Source organism: Wyeomyia smithii, chromosome 1, assembly GCF_029784165.1.
Source record: "Wyeomyia smithii strain HCP4-BCI-WySm-NY-G18 chromosome 1, ASM2978416v1, whole genome shotgun sequence".
Lineage (NCBI taxonomy): Eukaryota > Metazoa > Arthropoda > Insecta > Diptera > Culicidae > Wyeomyia > Wyeomyia smithii.
Genome location: NC_073694.1, coordinates 202,807,092 through 202,827,636, shown reverse-complemented (window position 1 = coordinate 202,827,636; position 20,545 = coordinate 202,807,092). Strand labels below are relative to the sequence as shown.

The 20,545-nt window shown below is 39.5% G+C and overlaps 2 protein-coding genes across 3 annotated transcripts in view; both read right to left on the bottom strand.

The window, feature by feature from the left end:
- LOC129724059 (endoplasmic reticulum aminopeptidase 2) overlaps positions 1–5,424 on the bottom strand; it is a 42,227-nt gene extending 36,803 nt beyond the window's left edge. The window contains exons 1-2 of one of the 2 annotated variants that reach the window (XM_055678663.1): positions 4,441–5,424; positions 4,056–4,372 (exon numbers count right to left, since the gene is read on the bottom strand). In XM_055678663.1, coding sequence (XP_055534638.1) covers positions 4,056–4,167 — 112 coding nt within the window. In that variant the 5' untranslated portion in view covers positions 4,168–4,372; positions 4,441–5,424. Of the gene's footprint in view, positions 1–1,392; positions 2,706–4,055; positions 4,373–4,440 lie in introns of those variants that run through there. The other variant, XM_055678671.1, reaches the window with a different exon arrangement.
- A 510-nt stretch (positions 5,425–5,934) lies between these two features.
- On the bottom strand, positions 5,935–19,578 carry LOC129733956 (GTP-binding protein Di-Ras2). Its single transcript, XM_055695596.1, has 5 exons — positions 18,132–19,578; positions 17,943–18,050; positions 7,024–7,209; positions 6,798–6,968; positions 5,935–6,733 (listed from the first exon to the last, which is right to left on the bottom strand). The coding sequence occupies exons 1-5, from the start codon at positions 18,204–18,206 to the stop codon at positions 6,419–6,421; spliced, it is 855 nt and encodes a 284-aa protein (XP_055551571.1). The 5' UTR covers positions 18,207–19,578; the 3' UTR covers positions 5,935–6,418.
- Between the last annotated feature and the right edge of the window lie 967 nt (positions 19,579–20,545).

Sequence of the window (20,545 nt, the reverse complement as noted above, 5' to 3'; positions counted from 1 at the left end):
AATCGACTTGACCATCTTAAACCTCTGTCGCTGCGTCATTGCCTGCAGCTCCGAGACTAGAACCAGTGGACGGGACTGCTGCTTCCTGACATGTATGCCCATGTTTTCCAACAACTTTTTCACTGTTTTACCGCATGCACCAACCTCCCGACCAAGTGCACGCAGTGATTTAGCCACTTTTCCCTCGGTCTTCCTCTTCAGCATCCTTTGAAGCTTCTTGCCGTTCAGGGTCGTTGGCCGTCCAGAACTGGGCTTTCTTCCGATGCTTTGATCGTTGTCCAATTGTGTCAAGATATTGTAGATGCCGGAACGGCATACCAGGCGTCTCCAAAGTGCCGCACGATGTCCGTTTTTGACGTGGCGGGGTACCATTTTTTTTACCGCAAACGTTATCCTCTTGAAAAAGATGACGTCCGTCACATTTTTCGAATTTCTGCAACAATATCTCTGGATTATAAAAAGCCTGAACACGCTTAAAAAGTGACTGTATTAGAATGTAATTCGATAATGGGATGTAAATCGACAGTCACGCTTTTTTAACCCTTAACTGTATGAAAAAATGCAGAATTCTGAAGTACAAATAACCGGGAAAAATATTTGAACGAACCGGGAAAAACCGGTAAAAAAACCGGGAATTTAATTTCGAGTTTTGGGTGTCACCCTGCTTAACGTTTGTTTTCAGTATAATGTGCACTTTCAATGAATATCTTATATTGTGTGTAAGCATTTCAAATTTAATTTTGATGCCATGATGAATCTATGATCGGTAGGCAAAATTTTGCCGGTAGCACTCCCCTGATGGCAACCGAGAATATCGGACAGCAATATCGAGTCGCAATATCGAAATATCGATAATATCAAATGCGCCAATATCGGTCAAAAATATTGATATTGTGACGAGCAAATATCGATAATATCAAATATCGATAAAATATCAACAACCCTACTCTGGAGTTGCTACGCTCTGCCAGGCCTATCGGCAGATTTCTCTAGGCGGCGTGATGGCTGACAATTTAATGGATGCAGTCAGTCATGACAGACGAGTGGGCTGACATTAAAAAGCTGGTTGAAAGTCAAGCAAAGGTTACCGTACAAAATATTAAACCCAGCTATTCACAAATGTTTCTAAAATGAAATTAGTTACTTAATATGACTTTGAGTGAATCTTATTGCATATCACAGTTCACTACAATTCCCAGAGAAATAAAAATGAAAAAAGGGAAAAATTGTTGAAAGAAAGTTAGGTAAGCAACTTGGAAGGCGGATCTGTCTGATTAATTGTTTTTGCTCGATGTATAAGCCTTACTGGCCTCACAAGATTAAACATACAGGCTATTTCATTACATCGTTTCCGACCTGAAGAAGAGGAAAATAAAAACAAGCATCAATCACCTGTAAGAAACGCTACATCGTCCGAGTCGGGTTCCGTCATACCTATCCGTTCACGTCGCCAAATTTTATTGCCAGGGCCACCGCTTCCAACAACTGACACTTTGACGGGGCCCCCCGGTCTGTGATTTCCAGCCAATCTGACGAATGGTTAGCTCTACCGTGATATCCCGAGAACGGAGCCGTAAAACAGACGAAACGCGTGTGTTATAGGATTGTAATCCCCGCTACCGTCGTCAGCAGGAAGTGAGGAAGGACACCGATCAATTCAATTCTCAGGCACCACTAAACACCCGCACTTGCTAACGTTTTGTTTATGGTCGGCTACCCGTCCTGCGTAGCGCCTTCCTTCCTTCACCAGAACACTCCGCGGTCAATGATAAATTTGGCCCTTGCATGAAATGTTGATAAACACAACGCACGGACACACAGTGGACATGGAAACAACAACCACACACACTCGCGCCAAGCGTCGCTCACGACACCATACATATACACAACGTCGTTGCCGCTCCGCTCGTCTTGTCCTCTGTCTTTATTCGATGATCCTGGCGCTGGCACATGCTCTCACACCTCCATTAGCGCTTTTCCTGTCAGCGTTGATGCTTTTCCGAGTTTCGCTTCTATGCGTACGTTTCTGATGAACGTCCATTTTAGATTCACCTTAAATTTATTTTACTATTCCCGATAAAGAGGATATAATTTGATTTATGAAACGCCTGTCACATCACCACAACTGACACGTACGAATTCGTTTCTTAGAACCCGAGGAAAACTCTGGCGTCACTCCACGGTACAGTCGAAGCACTGTGTATCCTTGCATCACTAATTGCATAAAAGTATGCGAAAAGAAAATGATTATCGTTAAAGGGCAACTTTTTGATTTATCAATAACACTGCCGGATGCTGACGTTCTTCTTCAAAATCGGAACATCAAACTCCCGTTGGTCGGTTTGGTTCCGACTGGGAGATTGAAAAGCGGTTGGTATTCTCCGAAATACATGTTTTATCTGATCGCGAAAAAAAATGCCTCATCACACCGACCGACTGGCTCCGACGGATCCCTCTCACGATACACACACATACACACACACGAGCGCGCGAGGTAGAAAAAATGCAAAATCCTGCTCCTATATCCCGAAAGCAGTAGTAAAGAAACGGAAGTGCGGCACCCGCAACTGGATCCGATTCACTGTTGTGTCCCGTTTGCGGAATTCAAAGATCGAAAAAACTAAAGTTACGAAAACGGACGGAATTAGAGGAAAAAAGGAAATCTGGCAAATTTTCGTGTGATTTTCCGAGAAGAGTCACACATTCACACACACACTGCGAGCACAGTTTTCGTGAGATCCCGGCTCCGTTCGCCGTTTGACAGCTGGCCGCTGCGCATGATCCGTTCCTACCCAATGAAATTGTGCTTATCGCCTATCGGTCTCGGTCTCGGTGTAAAATTTTACTGGTAAATTTTCACTGTGCCATCTGGGTTTCCTTAAAGCGCTAATAGTGCTACTGCTGCTGCTGCTGCTGCTCTGGATGGCGGGTGTGTGGGTGGTAAACCGGAACTCATCCTCTTTCGTTGGGTTTAAGGTTAGCGCAGGGAGGGTGGGGACTGGGGGAGGTTGAACGAGTTGAATTCGCTGCAAATGAGCGGTGGCTTTTGGGGCAAAACCGGTGAGCCGGTTGATTCCGCAGTGGTTGAGGGGATTGGGTTCGTCTTTTTTTTTTTAATAATGCTCCGTTTGATGTTTTGGGGTATGCTTAACGATGTGGAATAGTTTCGAGAGTTGAATATTGATTGGTCGGTGGGACTGCCGGGGGTCTGCTTGCGACAAACGCCTCAAGAGATCATTATGGCTCACGGAATCTCGTTGAAAAGGTACCATCCGGTAAATCACCCGAGTTGAGAGCTGAAGAGTCATCAAATGGGGTAAATGCGACAGGCGTTGACACTTCTTTGCCTTTGGCAAGCGACAGTGAAAATTTCCTCTTAAGAAACGAGGACATATGGGAAATTGAAATCATTAAATCCATAGCGTCCAGCTTTGGTGCGCTGACTCCATTTGCTTTGAATGCTCTAGAATGTAAAACAGCCTCTTGGGAAAAGTGTGTCACCGTCACATTACTTCTAGCCGAGTGCACTGCAAGGATGTCGGTCCCCATCCGGTTGGCATGCCCGTGCTTTCCCGTTGGTTGGGTGGGTGTTGTACACAAAGCAGAACAGAACAGAACACTGCACAGAAAGTATAACCCGGGAGCGGTAGCAGCACAAATGAACAGAACCAATCTAGCGTTGACGGATGTTCACAGTTTGCGATTTTAATTGATAAAAACCCCCTAGAGTAAAGCAATTTCGATATTATTTTTTGCGCCTCCCCTCGCTTCTTCTGTATTGAAGACGAACCAAGCAAGCAAGGGTAGTTTTTCCTTCGTCTGCTGCTGTTGCTATGCATCGTTACCGGGAATGAGCGGAAGAGAAAAAAAACCTTGTACATACACCACAGTTTTCCCCCTTTTTGATATCGTTTCCATGGTCACACGAGTCGGTGTTGCTAGAGCCGCCTGCTATAGTTTATTTATGACATGATTGAATGCAGTATGACGACACAGCAAAAGTGCATTTTGTTCGGCAAGTTTTTCGGGATTATATTCGCTTTGTGATGACTTACCGTATTTGTTAATTCCGTTGCGTTTGCTTTCCGACGGTTTCTCCATGCCTCCCAACGGTTCCAGCTCCATGCTTTCGGCCATGGCCACCTTGTAGTCGTTTCGGCGCTTCATCTTTGGTTTTGCTTAATGTTTTTATCGGAAAAATTGTGCCTTCGCTTACTATGGTAGAAAATTGTTGGCCCACTTGTTGATAGTGATGAATGGCTTTTGTTTTTTCTTTGTGTGCTATTTCCCAGAGCGAAATGAAACGCTTTTGAGTACGCTGAATAGGGTAAAATTTGTGGTTGTGTATATATATAAATTTTCCGATATGGTTCTGAAATGGCGACACACAAAAAAGAAAGCATGAGCACGGGTTTGTCCATAAGCACAATATTTACTCACATTAGAGTGTATAACAATAATAGTTCAAGCAGAGATATCGGTTTGATATGGTAGTTACGTTAACAGATGTACGCGATAAAGTCGTCACGATTCACGATAAGCAGCTATATATTGTACAGTAGGTAATAAATATTGTTGATTTCGTTCACTAGCAAATATCTATATAGTAGAAGTAGTTTTCCACACACCGAAACAGAAGCTTTCCACAAACCGGAGCACACTCTAGATAACAAAAAACAGTTCCTTCAAGAAAGAGCACTAAATGCGTTGTATTCTGTTGTTCACGTTTTTTTTTGCGGGAGGGCTGGGACCAGATATAGAGTTTCAAAGGCACATCAATTTCCTAGAGATGGGTACACGATAATACATTTTCCAAAAGGGAGTCCTAGTCCGTAAAATGATTGTTGATTTTTAACCTCACACACACACGCACACTTGTTCGCCTCTGAAGCTGAGATTTTTTTTGTATTTTTTGATAGCATTTATAATGGCCACCCGCCGAATTCACCTCGACCTTTACGGTTCAAACGTTACGAGTCCACTGGCTGGCATTATTTTTTCGCAATAAACTCCGGTATAATAGCGATACATAGCGGTACTGACTAGCAAAAAACTGACGACGATGTGGGCGCCGAAGCTGTAACCCTTAGAAAAGCGTCAACTACGGGGACGGGACGTACATTGAGATGAACTATTATGAAAATTGTGATAAGCCACGAATCTCTGGTTTGTACACTATAATCTATCGGATTACTTCACAGCACCGTTTTTTGCGATCGCCGCTGGTTGCGAATTCATCTTGGCTTTCGCCGTTCGTTTTTTTTCCAATCACTTTCCAACTAAGATTTAGCACCCGGTAAGCAGGATGTAAAGTAAGAGGATTTGCAACTATCTATCTGATACACAACATGTGAAGTTCAACCTCGCACAGAGCAGTCTACGTGCGTCTGTTGTTGGGTGGTTGAAATTCGTCCGGTCGTTCGGTGGTATTGATTTATTTCGGAGGATAACAACAAATGGTGCGCATGCGTTCGAAGCAGCGCCCTTCCGAGGCGAGATGGTTCTACACCAGTCCGCTTGGCTGTGGGAGAAACTCAACACCCTCCCCTAGCACGATTGCGATCCGTTGAAGACACCGGAATTTACGGAGAATCACTCGCATCTCCTGCAACAGCTTTTAAACAGGTAGTTTTGAATTTTGAACTTTAATATGAACCTCAAATAAAAATGAGAATTCATATGAGAAGATTGTCACTAACTTTTCAAACAAACCGAAAAAAAACAGTTGATATCTACTCTTGATGTCTGTGCATGGCGCGCTCGCAAATATTTGACCTTGAAACTTTTACGATCTCTTCCACTGCAAAGCAGTGAAGTAAAAATGTCAATAAACAAAACACAAAACTGTGTGGTTAAACGAATAATACCGTTTGAAATCTGACGTTATCTCAGCGTAGGACATTAGAAAAAATTGAAAAAAGGAAAGACGACGAATTGTGCTGGTTTAAGGTTTAACGATTTATTCAAATTTATTGAATTTTATCGAAGCAAAATATATAATAATTTGCTATATTTGCTAGTGATTTTTATGGCATATCATGAAGTTTAAGCGTCTGCTCGTTACTACGTTGCATCATAATTTAAATTAGTACTATCATATGTACATAATATTTTTGTTTCTTGCTTTTCTTTATCAATATATATAAATATAATTATGGTTGTATAATATCATTTTTTTTTCTTGATCATTTAGCATTAATCAATTAAGTGTTTTAGCGTCTAAAATAGATTTAAAACCTGATAATGTGTGTGTGACTCTTTTTTTCTTTTCACTTTGTTTCAATTTTGCTCGTTCTCTTACGATTCGATTTTATTCGATTATTTGTTGTTCTGTTGGTTTTGTATAATGCTCTACTTGCGTGTACGTGTAGTTCGATTAACAGGTTATCCGAAGGTTGTTCCGTGCATAACATCCGTATTACATCACCTTGCATTTTTCCTTAAGACTAGCGCTGCCCTCGCCTTCCGCTGCTGCTCCTTCGGCGCCAGCCGCGGCTCCCTCCTTCTTACTGGTTCCGTTCGCCTTGTCCTTGGGTTTTTCCTTCTCCTTTTCCTTTTCCTTCTGGGCTGATTTCTCCTTCTCTTTGGCCTGCTGCTTCGCTTTCTCTTTCTTTTCCTTCAGCAACTTTTCCTCCTTGGCTTGTTCCTTCATCATTTTTTTCTTATTTTTCTTCTTGTTCTTTCCGTCCAGCTGTAGCGACACATTTCGATTCTTCTCCATGTTGAGCAATTCCTACAATGGAAAAGTAAGTAAGTGTTACACCCTATAGTTGCAAGCAACAAAAACCAAAACTAACCTGAAACAGCTCGGTTACGTTGTGGTTTTCTTTGGCCGACGTCTCCATGAACGAGATCCCCCAGGTGGCAGCTTCCGTTTGGCCTTCGATGTTGGTCACCTCTCGCAGTTCCTCCGGCTCATCGCACTTGTTACCCACAAGCATTACCGGTATTTGCGAGATTTCTTCGCCCTACGGATAAAAAACTTCATCAGCGAGGAAAGGACATAATAAAAAAAAAACTTACCTTCAACTCCCGTATTAAACTCCAGATGGGCTTCAGCTCCTCCAGGCTCTGCTTCGAGCAAACCGAATAGACCAGAATGAAAGCGTGGCCCTTGGTGATCGACAGTCGCTGCATCGCCGGGAACTGGTGGGACCCGGTCGTGTCTGTGATCTGTAGCGTGCATATGTTCTTGTTGCAACTGATCACCTGTGTGTGGATTGGAGTAAAAATATGAAAGAAAAATTATTCTCAAAGCAATGTTTTCGATTGAAGTTGGAATTTTGTTATCGGTAACCTTTTTTCAACTGTGCTACATCAGATCCTCTGAACCAGTTGTTCTGATGTCAAACTCTCAGCCTTTTCAATCTATATCGGTAAAATGTTACAACTTTATTTAACTCAATTATTTTTTTCTTTCTCCCAAGTGTAGATCTAAAGGTTCCTATTCTGAACGAATAATCTCCCTTTCTTTTCTAGCCCTCGTGATGCATAAAAGACCTTGTTCCAAAAATCTGTGTAGCTCGGAGCGACCGACATCAACCAATCTCGTAGTAGGCGTCGATGACAGAGACAAGATTATGCATGCAATTGACAGTTGAACTGTTCACTAAATGCCGGGATAACCGTTGCCCATGGTGAAAACTCTCAAGTGAAAACTTTGTAAGCAGTGAATAGCAGTTTGTTCGTGAAAACGTCGTTTCTATGAATTAATTTACGTGTTGAGCTATTTGCTTATTTGCAGTCCTTCCCTCTAGATCAGCGGAACATAGCAATTGGCTTCCTAAACAATAGAAGCCTTCAAAATCAAATGTGTTTGGCAGTAAAATACAAACGATGATTCTCAGTGCCTCCAAGAAAAGTTACCTCTCTATGATGAGATTTTTTTCGTGTGCAGCTAAGATTTCACTTCATCGCACAGGCGAGGGTAGGAGAGCTCAAAATCGTGAACTTTTTTCGTTTACTCTCCAAATGCTGGTTTTATTAACATATTTTTTTCAGAAGATATTTAAGAAGTCTCAAAGAATGACAACAGGTTTTAGTTCGGAACTCTAACTCTAATTTTTCAGTTTTACGCTTCTTTAGCAAAGTTGTAAATAATGTTATAACAGAAAACTTAGTTAAAAACTTTTTTCTTCTAACTGCTCTTATTTCAGAAATACACCATTTCATATAAGACTAGTCCAGTGGTTTCCAATCGGGGGTCCGCGGCCGGTAATGGATAAGTTTGGCAGGTAGTTAAAATTTCTTTCTAAATTTTCTGCGGAAGCGGATTTTCAACTCTTCTGCATATTTGGAACAAAACGTGAAACCAATTGGACTTGCAGGACGATATGAGACTGAAAAACGCAGCCTCGTATTGCAGAACTTGTATCTGAAATTCTTTCGGAGGCCTTTTTGTGTTTAGCAAAAGGGGCCGCGGAGCCAAAAAGGATGGGAACCACTGGACTAGTCTTATAATACAATTTTATTTTAAATCTGTGAAAAATGTACAATTCAAAAGGTAGCAATGTTTAGCATATGTTCGTATATCATTGAAACACACAACTTTGTAGAAGACACAAACAAGATAGCTTCTATACAGTACATAGACCGAGTTATTAACAAACAATGAGCTCGAAATTGTGAACTATCTTTAGAAGAAGTTCAGTATAAAAAAGCTTCAAAAAATGTGAAATCTAACTTTTAATTTTTGCACGTTAAAGAAATGATATGTTCAGTAAAGTTGTAGATAATGTTGTTACAAAAGGCTTTGCTTAAGACATTTTTCTTCGAACTCTTCTTGTTTTAGAGATATAACGTTTTATATTAGACTAGTCTTTAAAATTAAATTTTTTTTAAATCTAGTATTTAGAAGGCAACAATATTCAGCATATATTTGAATACCATCTAAACACACAACTTTGTTGAAGACACAAGAAACTTTTACAGTTTCTCATTTGTTTGAAAAATGAAAATGCACGTCAACGCTCAACGCTCTAGTGAACTTGTTTCAAAAACTATTGACCACGATTTTCAGAAATAGATTAAACATGAACTCGTTTTAGTTATCAAAATTTTGGAACAGAAATCGAAAAATTGATTGCAATATTCAAAACCCTTTTAGATGCTATCAAATATTCTTGAGAAACCTCCACAGTAATCAAATTTGGTGATCATTTTCTGGCAACCAATGAACAAATGCTCAATTCAATATAATATACAGCGCATTATAACTAACTTTCTACTGCGTCTATTTCCCGATGATTCCGCTGGGATTTCGGAAATGCAAATTTGATTTTCTGGTACATTCTGGGGCCCAGGAAGAGCGAAAAAAAGTAAAAAAACAGCGAATTAGAACATAATTTCCATCACATAGAAAAAAATAGACTGAGAAAAAGATTCGAATTTATGAAAACGCATTGAAACCGTGAAAAAAGATAACAAATTTTCGGAAAATTAAACAAAATACATTAGTTTGGCTGATAGTTTTCCTTGAAATACGACGTCAAAAATAAAAGAATGTTTGGACTCTCTTCGGTTAGAGATGAGCGTTTCATGCCACAGAAGTCGAAAAAAAAACTCGCTCTGTCGCTGTGGAGCTCGGTTTTGTAAACAATAGGTTCCATAACAATTTTTGAAGATTGTTAGTCTACTAACTCGCTGGTTCGTTTTTAGTAAAGAATTCTTACGCGGTTCATTGAATAAATTATCATCTAAAGAAATGGATTATTTATATCAATTTTGAAATATTGAGTTGATAATCGGTGAGTCCTTACTTTTGATAATTTATTTTTATAAGGACATTTAAGTACCGTTTGCTTTTAAAATTCCTTTTCCTTCACACGTACTGACGAAACTACCCATGCAACATCAACCATAGTAACCCATGAATCAGCAGAACAAAATTGACAGCTCTATCAGACGAATTCTAACCGTGATGGCGAAGCTGCTCCGTTCAGAAGTGTGTGCGTTCAATGAACTTCGCCGCATTGAAAACGGACATCGTGCGACACTTTGTGGATGCCGGTTACGCCCGTTCCGACATCAACATCTTCGCTCTATTCGAAAGGAAGCCCGGTTAAGGACGGTTAACGACTCTGAGCCACAAAAAGCTTCGAAGGATGCCGAAGAGGAAAACTGAGGGGAAAGTGGTTACATCGCTGCGCTTGGCCGGGAGGTCGGTGCAACCGACCAAACAGCGAAAAAATAGTTGACGAATATGGACATACACGTCAGAAAGCGGCAGTCCTGTCCACTGGTCCCGGAGTTGCAGGCAATGACGCAGCGGCATCAGCTGAATAAGATGGCCAAGTCGATTTTCCAGGCGAATAGCGACGTGGCTGGTCCCGAGGTACGATGCTGGCACAACAAGCCAGTCGTCGTAGGCTCGAGTCTTGGCTCGGGAGAGACTGCTAGTGTCAGTACGATCGTAGCGCTAGCCCCATAATTGTCCTGTACACTAAACAGTTGGCTGCGAAGTCTGGGTACCCACTTAAAATTTATTGTCGAGTCTCGGTAATTTTTGCCGAGAACGATACCACTGAGCTGTCATAATTTTTCGCAAATCTCGGTTCTCCTAACTGAAATTTCGGCACAAAATATCCGTAATCTCGGTAGTGATAGCTCGGTAATATTTTATGCCGAAATTTCAGACAGGTTGAGCCGAGATTTACGACAAAATGGGACAGCTGTCATTATTTTTTAAACCTAGCATTCGGTGGTGCCGTTCTCGGCAAAAATTACCGAAACCCGGTAATATATTATAAGTGTGTATAAAAAACAGAAGGGTAATGTAGCACCAAGGCTTAGCTTCAGCGACGTGGCAGTGGTGATGGACGACGAGATCTATCTCACCCTGGATGGCAATGACTGGCAGGGCACTTCGTGTTTTACTTCCACCACGCAGAAAGCAAGCTTAGCAAGTGAAGTTCATTTCACACACCAAGTTTCCCAACAAGGTGCTGCTGTGATTGACAATCAGCGAGAAAGAAATGTCAAACCTGCTCTTCTTTTGCTCCGTACTGGCGGTGAATGGGAAAATTTATAGTACGAAGTGCCTGCCGGCGAGGTTGCATATTCAATTTCAGGGTGGCAATTCAATTCAATTGGCCGCGTTCCGATAGCTCGCTCCACAAGTACAATTTTGAATTATGATGTACGACAAACTTGCAGTCCTTAAGTGATGCTATAGGTTGGTCATAGAAAGCGTGTGGTCCATGTGGTTCTGTGGTTGGCGATGTCGGTCAGCTAGCTCTCTCACACACGGTTGTGATGTCGGGTTCGATTCCCGATCAGGTCGAGGATCTTTTCGAACTTGAAATTTTCTCGACTCAGCACTGGAGCACGTTGTTTCGTTGTACTTTTATCCTACAACATGCAAAATGTGCCGAAAACAGTATCGATAGCAAGTTCAATCAACTAATCTAGTTGATCGAGACCGCTACTAGCCCTCCAGGCTAGCATGCGATATTGTTTTTTTTTGGTTTTCAGTCAAAGAAAGCAATGCTCTAAATCCTATGCCTAAAGTGTCAGAGCCCATATTCAGTGGGATATTCAGCCAATATTCGGGGTGAGTATTATAAACTGAATATGGCCTCTCACGTTCCGGGTATTATAGTTAGAGCATTGCACTATTCGACAAACTTGTAGTACTACTTAGGGACTACAAGTTTGTCAAACATCGTTTCTCTAAATTGTACTAGTGAAGCGCGCAATCGGTGAGAAAGCACCCTTAAAATTGAATATGCAACCTTACCTGCCGAAAGTTGCGTCGTTCATCAAAAAATACCATAAGGTCAAAGACGCGGTTGAATCGGTCGTTGGAGGAGATGGAGCGACTGAATATCGATGTGACACTTATTTTTAATGCACTGTATTTTTTATCATATCGAACGTATTTGTATTTGTTTTAAAGCCCTATTCAGAGTTTCAAGCGAAGTGAAAATCTCATACAAAATGTTCATTTTTTCACGTTCGTGAAAAATGCAACCTGCAAAAATTTCACTTCGCTTGGAACTGTAAACAAATTCGATCCAGCAAAATCGAAGGTTGTGGATCTCATCTTTTTCACTTGGGTTAATTTTTTTCACGCATGCAAATGCTACACAGTGCACTATGGTCGGAATCGTGAAATTTCATGACAAAAATCTGTAAGTCGGAAACCATAGATGCTAGACATTTCTTGTCTTCTAAAAAGTTACTCTGCTAAGAGGAATCTATCTTTTGGTATGACTGGTTACTAGGGTGGTCCTATTGTACTCAAAATAAACATTGTAACTTTTTTATCTTACTACTAGCAATATTGTCTTGCACAAAATTGTAGCTAGTTTAATTTCATGAAACTTTGTTAAAAAAATTATTGCTCTACCTCGTTTATTCGCTGTTTTAGGTCAATTTTTCCAAATTCATTCGAGGTGGGTCTAAAAAAATTACTATTATTGTTCTAGTTTTATCAGCTTTATTCGGATTTGAAAGTGCTGTTCGAGTGACTTTTAGGGCGTGAAAAACTGCATTTTTTGACACTAATAGATAACTGCTAACTTTTCAGAGAAAAAAGTTACAGGTATTTTTCCGTTTTAAAATGACACTTTTTGAAGGCACCCTACTCCTTTGTTTACACATATATGCAACAATAACACGTTTAGGATGAAAGTTCATAGTTTCACCTTCAAAATGCATTTTGTAGAATTAGTCAACTTTTGTTCCCTTTAGGGTTAAAATGCATTTAAAAACTTCGAGTTTTCACACAAAAATTTGCTAATCTAGCATTCAAAACCATCTAGTTATTCCAATTCGATTTTTATTTGGAAAATTTCTTCGAGTGACTTTTGGGGCATGAAAAAGCGCTTATTTTGATGTCAATAAATAGTTTCTAACGCTTGTTAAAAAATTATAGTTGTTTTGAAATGTTGTTTGTGTATCATATTGTTGTAAAAGCAAAATAAATGCATAAAATATTCTCAAATATGGTGTTATTTTGTAACAACGTGTAAAATTCATGTTTTTTTATGTTGATAGCTTTGCATAGCACTCTCCAGTAGTGTTTTTAGTACTTGTTTACATTCACGTTGGACGAAATCGTTGCCATTAGTAAAAACAGCCGAAGACAAATTGTATCTAAAACGAAAAAAAGAAAGAAGTGCAAGGTATTTTATTGGAAAAGTTCAACGCTCATGTTGATGTACCTAAACAGGGAGGAGGTGGATCATCATTGCATTGGCACCAGTGTTGCAAAGCTCACTCGCTCCAGCTGCTTGGTGGGCCCTCCTGAGTGCGTATTATCGACACTTCATAAAATTTTAGCACATTCTACCAGGATCATGGCAAGTCTACCCCTTTCAACGGGATTTATTGAATAAGGCCCTAAAGCTGGAAACAAATATTATCGGAACGATCGCCAAATTCTAGAGCTGCGAATGTTACGGAAGTGCTATGTATTCTTCAGATCTGCCAGAAAAAGAACAGATATTCAAAGGTCTAAGATTGAGTGGAAAGAGTACTTGGATTAATATAAAAACAATTCAGGTTTGTAAATATTTGAATATGTAGAGAACCCTATAAAATGCCATTTTTCAATTTAAAAACAACGATAATTTATTTTCTGCGAGCATTGTAAACTTTTTATTGACATCAAAATAAGCGCTTTTTCATGCCCCGAAAGTCACTCGAAGACATTTACCAAGTGAAGATCGAATTGGAATAACTAGATGGTTTTGAATGCTAGATTAGCAAATTTTTGTGTTAAAACTCGAAGTGTTGAAATGCATTTTAACCCTAAAGGGAACAAAAGTTGACTAATTCTACAAAATGCATTTTGAAGGTGAAACTATGAACTTACATCCTAAACGTGTTATTGTTGCATATATGTGTAAACAAAGGAGTAGGGTGCCTTCAAAAAGTGTCATTTAAAAACGAAAAAATACCTGTAACTTTTTTCTCTGAAAAGTTAGCAATCATCTATTAGTGTCAAAATATGCAGTTTTTCACGCCCTAAAAGTCACTCGAACAGCACTTTCAAATCCGAATAAAGCTGAAAAAACTAGAGCAATAATAGTAATTTTTTTAGACCCACCCCGAATGAATTTGGAAAAATTGACCTAAAACAGTGAAGAAACGAGGTAGAGCAATAATTTTTTTAACAAAGTTTCATAAAAATAAATTAGCTACAATTTTGTGGAAGACAATATTGCTCTAAGTAGTAAAATAAAAAAGTTACAATGTTTATTTTGAGTACAATAGGACCACCCTAGTAACCAGTCATACCAAAAGATAGATTCCTCTTAGTAGAGTAACTTTCTAGAAGACAAGAAATTTCTAGCATCTATGGTTTCCGACTTACAGATTTTTGTCGTGAAATTTCACGATTCCGACCATAGTGCAGTGGTTTAAAATAGCAATGTCGCGAACCCAATTCTATAGTGCCTAAGTGCTTTACTTTAGGACTATAGTGTCTTCGAAGAAATTGTTTGTATTGTAATTGCCCACATGATGGTGTTATGCCACAATAGCCATAGCCTACTATGCAAAAAATAAAATTTCTAACTTTTTTGTTTCTGCATGAAACTAAAAGTTGTCTTGGGCAAAGTTGTAGATAATTTCATTACAAACAACTTTGCTAACAAGACATTTGCTTTATATACTGTAGATTTTGAAAGAACTAAAGTTTCATGTGACTATGTCCGTAAAATCTGTTTTTTGTTTCTAACTTTTTTGTTTGATTTTTTTTTATAAATACACTGTTCTAGAGAATTTTAGGCCTTATAATGTTTTAAAAATTCCATGAAGACACTATGCTGAAATTCCTTTTGGTTCAAAAGATAAAAGCGATATTAACAATAATTTACTCTATTTTCAACTGTGGATTAGAGAAAAAGGGGGACGCCCGGAATTACACATTCACCGCCATTTTGAAGCCTCAGATTAATACTACAAATGGTGGAAGAATTACTCGTCCAACTCGTCACAATTTTGAGAAAGAGCGTTGAACATTTTCGTAGATGTGCGTACTTTTTCTTCAGCGGAACGAGATATCTTCATAGTAATACGGTTTTGGACATTGTGTGTATGTATATATGATTTAAAAAGTTAGAAGCAAAAAACAGATTTTACGGACATAGTCACACGAAACTTTAGTTCTTTCAAAATCTACAGTATATAGAGCAAATGTCTTGTTAGCAAAGTTGTTTGTAATGAAATTATTTACAACTTTGCCGAAGACAACTTTTAGTTCCATGCAGAAACAAAAAAATTTGAAATTTTATTTTTTGCATAGTAGGCCATGGCTATTGTTGCATAACACCATCATTTGGGCAATTTCAATACAAACAATTGCTTCGAAGACACTATAGTCCTAAAGTGAAGCACTTAGGCACTACAGAATTAAGTTCGCGACATTGCTATATTAAACCACTGTGCGCTAGTGAAAAAAGCAGTAGCAAGCGAAAACTTGCGTGCGTTTCTATTTTGTCAGTTGCAGCCAATTTTTACTTGGCTCGGAGTGAATACTCGTGAATTCCGCTTCACTTGAACTGTAAACTGCAGGCTGGTGAGATACCTGCGTGTTCCACAAACGGGCTTTCACAACAGATTCCGCAAGCGAAATTTACGCTTTTTCACTTGTCAAATTTTTCACTTCGCTTGGAACTGTAAACTATGCTTAATAATTAAAAAGTCGAATGAAAAATAACCCTTTTTTATGCGTTCTTACGAAATGTTCTCAATAATTGAAGAGCTAGTTTAAGTAGCGATTAAGGGACCTGAGTAGAGCAAAAAGTACGGTCAAATTTCGAGTTCTGTAGTTTTGTGGTGCTTCTGAACTCATCATATTCTATCACAGGGGCTCTGAAAATGTTACTTTTAACATCCAAATTCAAATTATTGTTTTTAAGACCAAAAGATTGATTATTGTATTTAAGCATACTTCCAAGAATGTCACAAATCTCGACACACTGCAAAATACAATTATTTTTGCTCAAAGGCGAATGCCACATTGAGCAAAGCCTTTTTGAAATCGAATAAGTATTCTTCATAAATTTTATTGATTTAAAATATTAAGCATGGCTTCAAAAAATTGTTTATATTAGCTTACCGCTGACGAATCGCACACTTGCCGTGAGATTTACAAATTTTGAAGCCGTGTTAATAAATGTATTGATTGAACAAAAAATCCCAAAAGCTTCAAGCGCTTTTCCATTCCAACCATCCTAACCCCCACCACCCTGTGTGATCTTTTGACAAACCCCCTGTCCTCCTCTCAATGACCACGTAGGACCCGAGGAACGGCCCATATTGGGAGGTTGACCATTTTGAAATGATTTCTAGCGACCGAAAGCCGTCATCTTGAGTTGATTCCCGGTTTCTGAGCATCATCGGACCTTCGGACATCAGCCCTATTCCGGATATATTACATATTACACCCAATGAATTGGCTGTTCGAGGTCGCCATGCGGGAATTAAAAACGGCAACGGTATTTGATTAGAATGCTTTCCTGAAACCGGAAATGACCATTTTTGATTCTGATTGTGATTTTGCCTTTTTATAATGCTTTCCAGAAACTACAAGTCTCCATAATGGAATGCGAAATAGCGTCTGTAGTAGATTTATGGCCTATTGGCCAAGTGGAATTTCGGAATTCAAAGCAAAATTACACCAAATGATCTGAAAATACACAAAAAACTATTCGACCTTTTTTTTATATGAGTACCTAACATTTTGTACACATATCTGACTGAGCAAGCTAAGTATTTTCCGCGGGTGGAAAAAATTTGTAGACTCAAAAGTCATTTTATAAAAGGGCGTATGTGTTTTGGCACAAGCTTTATTCTCGCTTTATTCAACGCATCGTAGCTCAGAAACCAGAACTGTCTGAGAATAAGTTGTAGAGAACGGATTCTGCCTTGTAAAAAAATATACACTTTGAAAAATTATTTACTACAAAAAATTCTAAATAAATACTAAATTTAAACCTACAAAAAAACCTTACTAAAACTTCTTGTGTGAAGTCTAGCATGGAGGAATGAAAAATAAATTTTAAATCTCATTTCACCAAGAAAATTATCATAGAATGTTTTGCTCTAGCCGAGTATCTCACAAGTATCCAAGTGGGAGAACGATTGCGACATTTAATCGCAAATCCTCGACTCCAGTTTTACATAAAAATCTCGTTAAATTCTTTCCGTGATTGCATACACAAACTTTGCCGAAAGCGAAACTAATTCATTAGAAAGCGGCGGCGCCCACTTACATACATAATGAATTTCAGCTGAATATATTAGCAAGCTTAACCCCGATTTCGTCACCCGTAAGAAGACTTTTGTTAGGTTCCCCCCAAACCAACACCGGAAAACTAACTGTCAACTGCTCATCGATTTGATCAAAAAGTATCGTCCCGATCCAACCCGATCGTTTTTTTTTTTTTCATTCATTCAAAACAACTCTCCTTGCGACGTCACCCAAATGACTAGCAATACTTGTTTTATCAATGAAACGGAATCATCCTTCAGTGGAAAGCCACAAACACAAACGCAACGATTGCGCTGCGGCAAAATACAAGACTTGATATAAACTATTGTGAAAGGTGACGGCATGTGACGTGCTTCCATGCCTTGCTCTCTCCAAGCGAATAACGTTACCTTCACCAAACCATCCTGGTACGCGTTAGCGAATTTTCCTTAACAACATCACTAGTGACACGATTGCAGCACGAACAATGCTTCAGACCCCACTCCCGTCCCTTCACGTTCCGGTGCAGCATTTCCTGCTCCCACAAATCACTCATCAAAAGGAGACACTCGGTACTGAGGTCGACAATATATAAAGCCTCACATTACGCCTACTCGAGATTGTTGCGGAGGCAATACCTGATGCATTTCTGATTGAATGACACAATGCATTTGTGTATGCTTCAGAACCTACACCCGAAACACCCCCGCCCCTCGCACAACAGCACAACATGTCATACCTGTCTGTACGTATCCTCGATAGTCGGTATGTAACTTTCCCGGAATGTTCCTTTGATGAACCGGAGAACCAGCGAACTTTTCCCGACACCTCCAGCACCAAACACCACCTACGGGAATTACGGTCCAAATTAGACACTTTTCACGGCCGGATCGGCCGTTTTTCACAGTTTTAAACGAATATTACTCACCACTCGGTAGTCGTTGCTCTGCTCTGGCATTTTTATATTTTGCAGAATCTTCTTGTTATTCCTATCATCACCCATTTTTGCCGCAGTTGGTTAGTTCGGTGGGTCGAGGGGAAAGAAAGTTTTCCTACCGGTGGGTGGGAGAGGGAAGGTGTAGGGCTGCTCAGCAAGGATAATCGTATGCAGCCCTATAGGCACAACCGAACGCGAACCCGAATCCAATCCAGTCGCGTTTCGGAATCGTGTTTCGCGGATGCGTTCTCGTTACGTATGTAAGCGTGTGTGTATGTGTATATATATATATATATATATGTGTGTGGGTGTTTTTAAACGACACTCGCGAATAATCGCACTTATGATTTCGCTGCTTTCACTTTCCAATGTGGAGCCCGGAGGGCGATTTCCGCGTTGTTTTTTTTCTGTCGCTTCTTTACTCAGCGATTCGTTTACTTTGTTTTACAAAGTTTTAGCATAACTTCCGCAAATCGGATTCTTAGCACTAATAACCGTTTCAACAGTAAAGAATATATCGCATGTTCAACATCACATAGTAACAAAACAAAAAAGATTCCGGTACTTTTGATCCCCCTTTCGTATGTTTTTTTTTTGTTTGTTGTTCGTTAGCTTTTTTTGTGCTTTGCTTGTAAAATTCGATGTTTGTTTAAGGACGAATGTGTGTATCGTGGAGTTTCGTTCGTCGGGGGGCACCCCTTTAATGTTCGTATTACGCAGCTTACGCTCCACTACCGCGGGGATGGCCCCTTCTATCGATCTCGGAAACCCTGCTGATGCTTTTGCATGCGAAGCAGAAAAAGCTTAACTCTGGCTTAGTCCGAAGATCACCTCTTGCTTCACACTCATGCTCGGTTGTTCGTTTATTCGCGAAATTCATTTACTGCTTGCTCTATCGACTAGGATAATAAGTCATTTTTTGCTGTGGGTCATATCTTAACAATCAGGCATCTCTGTTGCTTTACGTGTATCCGTGTGTGTGTGTATGTGTGTGAAAATCTTAACTCTCTTTCAGGCGGTGGTTTTTCTTTCAATTGAAATTTTCCGTTGTTCCGCCTCGCAGGCCCTTTAGCAATTAATTTCACAATGCGACTGCCACAACGATAGCTTCCGGAAAATTTTATCACTTGTTTTTCTCTGGTTAGGAGACAACTTTTTCGTTTCGATTCTTATTTACACGACACACAAACGGTTGCTTGGTAAACTAAAAACTTGTTACTCGACAGACACACAACGAATAGTCAACAATTTTCGGTCTTAGCGCTCAGTAAACTTGCTTATCCGTTTTTTCCGACAGTTTTTTTGCGATTCTTATTTGGTAGAATAGTGAGAGAAGAAAATTATTGAACATCGAAGATTTTTCCTTCCCCAATGGTGGATGACTTTTTTCGCTGATGCCTTCTTGGCTCTGGCCGAGGCTATAACTGGGGTGATGTATTGGTACACTCATATCGATGATAAAAATACCTCTAGGATATCCCGACATCATCATCACTCACCACTGGCCACGGGTGTGTGCGCTAACCTGTGCGGGTGAGTGATATGGGAAAGTCCCACCGTAAGCGCCCCAATTCAGGTGTAGGTGTGTTGGTGTGTGGGTGGTGGAGAAATGCCGAACCGATACACACACATACACACACACGTGCGCACTCTGGCCACCCGCTTGTAGCTCATGGATAGCAGAGAGCATGTGCCAACCGGACGAGGGCACAATTAATATCAGTAACCAGAGAATATTGTTCTCTTATTCAATTTGACCGGTAAATTATTTTTAGGACTTATGAGACCTGAGATTTCCGGATTTCAATTATGTAATTTGACTATATCTTCAATTTCTGGATTCAGGAGAGTATTATGATTTTCTGTATCACAAAAATTAGGAATCTAGAGTCATGGGTGTTTATCATTCCGAATTATAGAATGCTAATTATGGTGTCCCAAATAAAATCGATGTTGAAAAAGTTAAGGTGCTTAGCCCTAAACTGAAAGATAATTTTTCCATATATTTTTTTGGTTATTTTTGAATATTTTGCATGGTTTGGTTCAGCATCGCATTCAATAATTTGACTCATAGAGCCCATTAAACATCACAAATAAAAATTTTTTTTCAATAATTTTTAGATAAAACCCTTCAACACACAAATAAAAAAAAATTGATCAAGAACTGAAATTTTTATTGCAAAGCGGGATTTACGACGAAAATTTACATGACAAAAGATACTTGATATCTTATCGGGGGGCTGAGATATTGGCATTTTCATATGTGATGGAAAACTATGCATTTTAACAATTATGTTAAATAACTGTTTTATTTTGGGAGATGAAAAATAACAATGTTCAGAAAACAAATGCATTTTTTAATGGCTAATAACTTAGTAGAAGGTTTAAAAATTCGAAAAAATCTG

What these genes read in the sequence shown, in the direction of transcription:
- LOC129733956 (XM_055695596.1), bottom strand. Translation starts at nt 18,206, where the DNA reads ATGGGTGATGATAGGAATAACAAGAAGATTCTGCAAAATATAAAAATG. An exon ending in TCGAGGATACGTACAGACAG is followed by an intron (nt 7,210 to 17,942) that starts GTATGACATGTT and finishes ATCCACACACAG; the next exon opens with GTGATCAGTTGCAACAAGAA. An exon ending in ACGTAACCGAGCTGTTTCAG is followed by an intron (nt 6,734 to 6,797) that starts GTTAGTTTTGGT and finishes TTTCCATTGTAG; the next exon opens with GAATTGCTCAACATGGAGAA.